At 51.9% G+C, this 9,439-nt stretch overlaps 1 protein-coding gene across 1 annotated transcript in view; it reads right to left on the reverse strand.

The window, feature by feature from the left end:
* Positions 1 to 4,869, reverse strand: part of Grin2a (glutamate ionotropic receptor NMDA type subunit 2A) — a 440,150-nt gene extending 435,281 nt beyond the window's left edge. Inside the window, exons 1-3 of the mRNA XM_031362288.1 lie at positions 3,925 to 4,869; positions 3,150 to 3,340; positions 1,245 to 1,676 (exon numbers count right to left, since the gene is read on the reverse strand). Coding sequence (XP_031218148.1) covers positions 1,245 to 1,658 — 414 coding nt within the window. The 5' untranslated portion in view covers positions 1,659 to 1,676; positions 3,150 to 3,340; positions 3,925 to 4,869. The remainder of the gene's footprint in view (positions 1 to 1,244; positions 1,677 to 3,149; positions 3,341 to 3,924) is intronic.
* Between the last annotated feature and the right edge of the window lie 4,570 nt (positions 4,870 to 9,439).

The following is a 9,439-nucleotide window of genomic DNA, read 5'->3' on the forward strand; positions in this document are numbered from 1 at the left end:
GAGGAGCTGTGAGGAGCACTGCCCAGGAGCCCAGGAGGAGCTGTGAGGAGCACTGCCCAGGAGCCCAGAAGGAGCTGAAGCTCATTTGATAGACAGCAGTGCTTTAAGACAGACAAAAGGAAAGTGCTGTGACAAATATCCAACCATTCCTCCAGTTTTCGTCTAAGGAGCACTCTCCAAGGTCTCCAGCTGCCAGCACTGAACACAAGTACCCCAGCCTTCCTGAGGTTTCTGCAGCATTGCAGAACACCAACTCAGTATGTCCTAATCAGTCCCTCTCTCTCTCTCTCTCTCTCTCTCTCTCTCTCTCTCTCTCTCTCTCTCTCTCTCACACACACACACACACACACACACACACACACACTTCTCCCTCGAAACTTTCTTCCCTCTCTGGACTTCAGCATAATTCCTAACAAGCTCTCCTAAAATCCCACTCAGCCTTCAACCTCTTCTCCAAACCAGTGCTCCAAAGAACTGCTGTCCAAAGAAAGCCAAGAAAGCCAGACACATTTTCTCTCATTTCTGAAATTCACTTTCCATACCAAGGTCCATCTTCCAGAACCTTCCATTTGAAAATCTTTGGAAGCCCTGTACTGACGTCATCAGCCCACAGAAGAGCTACCGAAGGGAACCTCCAGGCTCTCCAACACTCTGGTCCTGGAGTTAGTTCCCTGCACACACTCCTCCTGCTTAGAGGCAGAATTCCACCCACATGCCTCTAGCCCTAGGGTTCTCCGGCTACCACCTCCACTCCTTAAGTCTAGGCCAGCACAAATCTGTCCGATTTTGTCTTTTTTCTAAAAACCTCAATACCCATCCTTAGGGTTTTTTGTTTGTTTAAGTAGTTGCAGATTTAATCACTTTATCAAAGAGAACAAAAGTGGAGATTCTGGTAAACCTGACATAGAGCCACATTGACCCAAGTGTTCTCACTTTGAGCTGCCTTTGAGCTCCTTGAAAACATCTAAACATTCCATCACCACCCACTGGCCTACTGTTGTGTTTTCTGTGCTCATCCTGGAACACCAATGTGCTTCCGAGTACCCCATCTTCAAAACCAAAAGCAAAGGGCATTTCCATCATGTCTGGGTCAGAGAGGCACAGAGCAATTCTCAGAAAGGCCAGAGGTCACTTAACCTGCTTTCATACTAGGGCACCTTAGGCAACACCCCCCCCCCGTGGTGACTGCCATTTGTACAGCCACCCCTCCAGGACCCTGGCAGCCCATCTCCTCCTGGTCTTACCTTGTCAGCCATGATCATAGATGCACCCCCATGAATGCCCAAGATGGGGATGAAAGTCTGTGAGGAGATAAAGTCCAGCATCTGAGCCACAGCCTCTTGGTCCGTATCATCTCCAAACACCAAGCCGTGGATGCGCGCCCCGGACATGAGGTCGCACACATGCGTGATGAGGCTCTTAGGGTCAGTGCGGTTCATTAATAACGCCACCACGTTCACATCCAGGGGCAAGCCGGTTGCCTGCTCCGGGCCCCACAGATTTCGAAGTTCGCGTTCTGTCACGTCGTGGCTGTGACCCAGCAGCACCGCAATGTTCAGCGCTGGAGGACCCTTCTCCGCCGCCGCATTCTGCGCCGGATCGCGCCAGACCAGAAGGGCCGGCAATACCAGCAAGGTCCAGTAGCCCAGTCTGCCCATGGTCGCCACTTAGGGTCCCTGTAAGGTGGAGGAAAGCGAGAGGCAGGTGGTGGTCAGTGAGAGGTCCAGGAGACCGGATAGACTGCCCCTGCGCCCGCTCTGAGAGTCGAATGTGAAACCCGACCCCAGCACTGGCTGCTTTGGAGTACTCATCGCCGATGCCATCCACATTCTTCGACCCATGTCCATCTCCACGTATCAGTCCAATCCGAGCTATTTCGCCATCCCTGTCCCCAAACCCATCCTGGCATCCTCCCTTTTTCTCTCTTGTCTCCAGTCGCCTCCCTCAATCCCAGCTGGGTCCAAATTCCACACAAGATTCCCCAAATTTGACGCAGACCACAGCTCCTAGGCGCCCAAAGAGCCAGAACCCCACCACCACCCACAAATAGAAACCCAGACCAAGCCCTCTTTGCAACCCTCTCTCTCCGCAAGTGCATGGACCAAGTTATCGAACCCGCCCCTTGCACAGCAAACTCCGGACTTGCCCCAGTGTGAGAGGCGGCGCCTGCATACCACAGCCTTAGTCTGTGGCGAACTTAGAGGGTTAACTGACCCCACCCCCTGGAAGCTTGCCCAGTGAGCCACAGACCTCTCTCCTTTAGTGGCACCACCGGCTGCATATCCTGCACTTCCCATGCAGGGGATACAACAAGCGCTTGAAAGTGTGGATGCTCTCTGTGACCCCGGACTCTCAGGTGCATGGGAGAACTTGAGGCCCCGTGCTCCCCACCACTACCTTGCTGGGAGAAGTCCTGAGGCGCTCTATGGTAAGCCTCCCAGGACCCGCCCCCTACACACGGGTACACACAAGCAACATACAATCTCTCGCGCCGTGTGAAATGCAGAATTCTGGAGAGTAGGAGCGCCGCCTCCCACCCCCACCCTAACACCCCGCAAGTGGGCCAGCGTGTGGGAGCTGGCAAAGAACGTGCGGGGGTGGGGGGTAGGCTCCCAAAAAGCTCTCAGATGGACGAGGAGTGTATATCCCCTCCCCAGCCTTTCCACTGTAGACCCTGGAGCCAAATCTTAGATGCACGTGGGCAGTGGGCTGCACACGCTAACAGACACGCGCGCTTTTCTGCGCACATCCCCAGGCCGCCGTAGAGATGCCCACGGCCAGCTGGAGCCTTCAAACGTCCTCAGGCGGCGTGCACACAAGCACTGTGCCAGGTGCTCAACAGCGCTTGCCTGAAAATGCCTTTAAGGTCGTGCACGCGTGTACAAGCGCGCGCCCCTCGGCCCGGGTGTTGTATCACCCGGGGGAAGTTGAGGCAAACTCCAGCCTTAGCATTTTAGGGTGAACAAGGTGGAGTGCAGGGCCGCAGCGCCACCTGGTGCTCCTCCAACGCCTCGCCATTGGGCTCTCCCTCTCCAGCATCTCTCGCTCGCTCTTTTCCCCCCATCTCCCTACCGAACCCTCTCTCTCTTCACTGGTTGAGCCTTTATCCTCCCAGGCCCGGGAAGCCCGTATCACCAACCAGGACGTACCTGTAGCCGGAGAAGGTGGAGGATGCAATGGGGCGTGCTGCGCGCACGAGCATCTCGGCCGCCTCAGCAGCCACCAGGTTTAGCGGGTTCCCGCATGCTGCGGCCCCCGCGCGCTCCCCTGGCTGTCCCGCGCTGTCCGCATCACCCCCACGGGGGGCGGCTATCCCAGCCTGAGGCTCTGCAGCAGGGCTCTAACCGGGGCGGAGGAGAGATGGAGAGGCAGGGTCAGCCCACCAGTGCGGGGGAAGGTGGGGGGAGGGATGCAGTCTGCAGTGCTCACAGCCCCCTTATGCACCCTGGGGGCTCGACCAGAGAGGGAGCTGGAGCTTGGTGCCTACGACACCCTCGGTGCGGGTCTTCAGTTTCTGTGGCTGATAATCAGAGCTCCTCTCTGGGACGCACCAGAGAGTGGAAGCCCCAGGTTGGCCACCCACGAGAAGCTTAGTGGGAACCTCCACCCTCACCCCCTACCACCACCTCGGCGCCCGCTACTGGGAGTTGTGCGACCAGGAGCTGCTGAGCCGGGGGGGGGGTGGGGTGGGGGGGGGAGTAGAGCAGGAAAGGAGGGGGCGCTGGCTGAGTTTGCGACAAGCCGAGAGGAGAAGAGGGGGAGGGAAGGACGCGGGCTCCCGCGGTCCCGGATCCCCGAGGGAGGTGTGATCACTCCCACGTAGCGACCCTCTTGTGCGTCCTGCCGCCCCCTCCTATCCATACGTTCCCCCCACCAGCTTCTCACAGGGCCCTCCCAGGCTCGGCGTCCCGCGCCAGCACTCACCGCAGCCTCTCTCCACATAGTTCTCAGCAGTGGCCACCCCTGGTCATCTCCAGGGCTGATTGCTGCCGCCGCGACTCTCAGAGCTCATCTGGCCCCATGCTCAGGCACAGCACCCCAGGAGCCTCTCTCCTAGAGCCCTGGCTCAGCTTTCTGCTCCACTCCGGACAGCGGCTGCCGGGTCCTCTGAGCGCGCCTGGACACCGTCTCCGCAGTCCTGCTCCTGCTTGGCGTGCGTGAGTGTGTGAGTGTGTGTGTGAGTGAGTGTGGGAGCGCGCGCGCGCGTGTGGCCGGGGATCCCCGCGGTCCCTGGCCGAGAAGGGCGCGGGCGGAGGACCGCAGCTCCCTCCCGGTCCTTCGCTGCGGGCCAGCTCCGCGCTGGGCGTTCGGTTCCTTACTTGGTCAGGAGAGAGCCTGGCCACCGCGGTTCACAGCACTGGAGAAGCCAGGATCCTGGGGCGCGCTTCTGCTGAGGTCGCCTAGGAGGATAGAGGAAAGCAGAGGCACCCACCACACCAACTTAGGATTTCTTCCCAGCCAGCGAGACGCAAAGCAGCAACCCCCGCGCAATCCGACGTTGTTTGGAGCTCTGGTCCGCCTGCAACCGCCCACCCCGGAGGCGGGCCGAGGCAGACCCCGCAGTCCCTAGGCGGCGACGCGGAGCGCGGCCACCCTCTTCTGGAGCGCACGGCGGCAGCGGAACAAGGCCGACCTAGGTGTCTGGCTGGTGACGGGGGAGCCTGTGGTGGCGCGCAACCTTGGTGCTGAAACCACGCTCTCCGCCCGCTCCTGGGCGTCTGGTGCTGCTGAAGAATCAATTATTCAGATCTCTGCTACGGATTCCTCCTCCTCCAGTGCCTGGCGCTGGGCGCAGCAAACCCTGCTCCACGCAAGGCACGCCGACACGCACACACCCGCCCAGGATGCTTCTCTCAATGCCTCACCACCCTGGTATGGGAACCCACTCTGATGTCAGGGAGCCAGTAGCTTAAAATCAAAAACACATATACTCTCTCCATGCACAGACGCGCGTGCGCGAGCGCATACACACATACACACTGCGACTCGTGCCCACAGACACACATACACACTTGCTGCTTTCTTCTCTAAGTTGTTCGAGACAAAACGTAGCCCTGAGGTTGCCACTTCTAAGTCACCAGAGGGATAAGCCACGAGCCTGGGGCTAACTGGATGTGAAAGCTGACTGGCTCCAATTCTAGCAGCTGGCAGGAGACTCCTTGTTTACATTTGACCTTTGTACAGTCAATTGAATCCCAAACATCTGTCTCTGCCTTTCTTCCCTCCACTAGATGCCTAATGTCACCTGAATGCTTATGCTCCAAATTCCTATGCTAAAATCTTAAGTCTGAGGGGGTATTGAGAGTGCTTGCCTTCACGGTGATTATTAGGTCATAAGAATAGAATTGCATCTGAATCTTTATAAAAGAAATCCCAGAAAGCTAGCCAGCTAGCCAGCTCCTAGCCCAGCCAGAAGCTGCTCCCAACAAACACAGAATCTCCTTCATGTTGTTCAGAGAAGCAACTGTGAGAAACTTCTTGTGATTCCTATACTGAGTAGTTTTTGTTATTGCAGGTCCGCCAAACTCAGGCATCATCCTCCTTCTTTAATGACTGATCATCTGGAAAAGCAGATGGGCAACAGCAGAAAAAAGAAAGAAAGAAAGAAAGAAAGAAAGAAAGAAAGAAAGAAAGAAAGAAAAGAAAGAAGAAAAAGCCTATTTCTCAGGGTTATTTTGCAATAAAAAGACAATAGTCAAAGATTTAACAAAACTTGACACATAGTAGATGCTCAGGAAATGAGAGCTCTCTAAAGTAACCCATGCAGGGGGATAGATATGGCTATAGAAAGAAGCCCTGCTCCTGGAGACCTGTGGGTTTACTGTGGAGCTGATGTTGTGTGTGTGTGGAATCCCTTGGGGTTTTTTACACAAAAGAAAACAAGGAAACAGAATCTGGAAGGTAAAGGATGCGGGGGTTGGGGGTGGGCAATGTGATTCAACAGAGCCAGAGACTAGAGCAATGGTCCATTTGCTGAGGCTGTGGATGGGATGGGCTGAGCAGGGCTGAGCTCTTGTGTGGCTACCATGCAGGACTCTGACCTGAGAACTCTGGGAAAGTTATGCTGTCTTAGTTCAGATAAATGCATCCCTGTAGCCCCAGCCACTGAGGGGGCCGTGCAGCCTAAGCACTGTAGTGAGGCCTATCTTTAAAAGCTATCTAGAGAACAAGCAAAGGCCTGCAACGTAAATCATGAAGAATGAACACAGCGGGAAAACCAGGCCTAGTGGTGCGGCCTCTGTGGGAAGTGAGGTGGGAAGATCAAGTGCGGGGTTTCCATGGGCTGCAGAATGGGTTCAAGGCCAGCATGGGCAATTTAATGAGACCTTACCTCAGAGTAAAAGGTGAAACCAAGGCTAAAAATGAGGCTCAGTGGCAAAAACTGCAATCTTGATTTCAAATCCCATTGTAGTAGTTCTGCCCCTTCTGTTAGCTACATACATACAAATGCAGTTCACTAGTCACTGGCTTGTTCACTGGCTTGTTCTTTAATGACAACTGATGGCTCAGAGTCTCACCCCTCTCTATTCAGGTGCCTTGAGATAAAAGAAAAGCCTTTTGCTCTTCTTTTTTCTCTTTTCTTTTCTCTTCTGCTTTTTCTTTCTTTCTTTCTTTCTTTTCTTTTCTTTTTTTTTTTGTACTAAAAAGATTTATTTATGGGGAGAGAGTGTCACGTGCAGTGGCATGTGGAGATCACAGGACAATTTCCGGAAGCCATTTGCTCTCCCACCTTGCTGAGGCAGGGTCTGTCTTATACTGTGTGGCTGTGTGTTTTAGCCTAGCTTGCAGCCAAGCTTCGAGGGGACACTGTGTCTGCCTCTCATTTCACAGGAAAAGTGTTAATATTCCAGATTCATACCATCACATCTGGCTTTTTACATTGGTTCTGAGGACAGAACTTGAGTTGTTAGGTTTGTGTGGTTGTGTGGTTAGTAATTTTTCCCATGGGAACATGTCTTTGGTCCCTGTTTATTTGCAATTACTGGATTGCTAGCTTTCAGTTCAAATAAACACATTTTGTGTCCAGTCTCCTATAGGCAGACATGAGCTGTAGACTGTGGGGCTTTTAAAATTAGCATGCTGGGCTAGAAAGATGGCTCAGCCTATTGCAGAAGACAGGGTTTCAACTCCTGGCACCTATGGGAGGCAGCTCACAATCACATTTAGTGACAACTCCAGAGGGTCTAATGCCCTCTTCCAGCCTCCATGGGCATTGCACTCAGGAACACAAACCCACAACCAATATATACATAATTTAAAGTAAAAATTTAGAAAAAAATCTTTTTGAAAAATACTCATGCTTACGGTCACCTTATTCCATCAGAACTCCAGATGTAGGGCCACACACAAATTTTTTTGTTGTTGTTTTATTTTGTTTAGGTTTGTTTGGTTTTGAGTTTGGATTTTGAGATGAGTCTCATGTATCCCAAGCTGGCCTAGAACTTACTGATATAATTGAGGATGCCCTTGAACTTCTGACCCTCCTACTCACACCTCTCAAGTGTTCAGATTACAGCTGTATACCACCACATCTGGATTATGTGAGGCTCAAACATGGGACTCTGTGCATTCCTGGGCAAGCATTCGACCAACTGGGCTCCATCTCGACCATATTTTCATTTAATTTGATTTTTGTGGTCATGCAATCCTTACATATCTAATGGAACACAGTGCATTGTTGTAACACATGCTATTTCATGAGCTGATCAAATGAACTAACTAACATTCTCCTCTCCCTAACACTTCTTCATGTTTGGAACCTTCTGGCTCCTGTCTTTCGGATCTTCATGAAGTATACAACAGGTTATTTTGAACTACAGTATTCCCCTCCACTTTATAGCTCCAGAATGTATTTTTCTACCCAAGCATGTCTGGGTTCCCATTTACCCTCTTTACCTTCTATCTTTCCCACCTCCTAACTAACCATGCCAATTTTTTGCCCTCTATGTGTGGCAGAGAACATGCAGTCCTCGCCTTCTGTGTCTGGCTTATTTAATACAACATAATGTCCTCCAGTCCCCTCCATTTGGCTGTAAATGACCAAATTTTGTCCTTCTTTGTGGACAAGTACTGCTCTGCTGTGCATCTATCCACAGTCTCTTTCTGGCCACTGATGGATGTCTGGCTTGACTCCACATCTTAGCAGCTGTAAACAGAGGTTTGGGAGACTGGAGTTAAGTCTGGGGGTGATCCCGACCATGTCCTTATATGTTCCTCTCTCATATATCAGTGCTGAGCCTAGGACTGATTCTTATTTGTTAAAAGCTAAAGAGATGGTGTCTGACTTGTAAAAGGTTGAATTAAATACATGTTGTCCCTTGTAAATAAAGGAAGATGACAATTATCCAAAGAAACAGTCTGTGTCTAAATCCACAAAAGCTGACATTCCCTGGAGATGGGCATCTCATCAGTACAAGAGATGCCTTGGGTCAGGCACTGAAACTCCTCCACACACATTTCACACAGTTATGGACTCATGAGAACCTGACCCTGTGCTACACTGCAAAGCTAGCTTACTCCAAGTTTAAGAAGCCAAGTCAGATTCTGGTGGAAGAAAGCTTGCCTTCATAGGAGCTTCCTCACTAAGGCTGAGAAAAAGAGGGGAGGGGAGAGGAGGGGAGGGGAGGGGAGGGCAGAGGATAGTAGAGGAGAGGAGAGGAGAGGAGAGGAGAGGAGAGGAGAGGAGAGGAGAGAGGTTGGCAAAGACATGATGGACATTTTCATGTCAACTTGACACAAGCTAGAGTTGTCAGAGGGGAGGAGATCACAACTGAAAAAATGCCAAGATAAGGTCTGGCTGTGGGCCAGCCTATAGGGCATTTTCTTAATTAGTGATTGATGGGGAAGGGCCAAGCCCATTGTGGTTGGTGCCATCCCTGGGTTGGTGGTCCTGGGTTCCATAAGTAAGCAGGCTGAGCAAGCCATGAGCAGCAAGCCAGTAAGCAGCAGTCTCCCTGAAACGTACATCAGCTCCTGCCTCCAGGATCCTGCCCTGTTTGAGTTCCTGTCCTGACTTCCTTTGATGATCAACTGTGATATGGAATCATAAGCCAAATAAACCCTTTCCTCCTGAGTTTGCTTTTGGTTGTTTCATCACAGCGATAGCAATGCTAAGACAATGGGAGAAGGAGGAGACGGAGATCAGAGAAAAGGAACGGGAGAGACCTAGATCAGTAGCATTCTTCAGCCAATTGTCCCAATTGGGTTTACTACAATTCACATCATTAAAGTCGCTGAATTATCTAGTCTGGGTGTAGAAACAAGTTGTTTTAACTGTTTTCAGTCCTATCAATTTATCTTCTAATACCCCTCCCTGCAAAAAGACCCTACTGTTGCTGTTTTGAGCTGATTGTTATGCTGTTGTTAAAGACCAGACACCTCATCATGTCTATGAGACAGAGCTAAAGTTAGCCAAGGATGCAATACACTTCTTTTTATG

Source organism: Mastomys coucha, unplaced genomic scaffold, assembly GCF_008632895.1.
Source record: "Mastomys coucha isolate ucsf_1 unplaced genomic scaffold, UCSF_Mcou_1 pScaffold12, whole genome shotgun sequence".
NCBI lineage: Eukaryota > Metazoa > Chordata > Mammalia > Rodentia > Muridae > Mastomys > Mastomys coucha.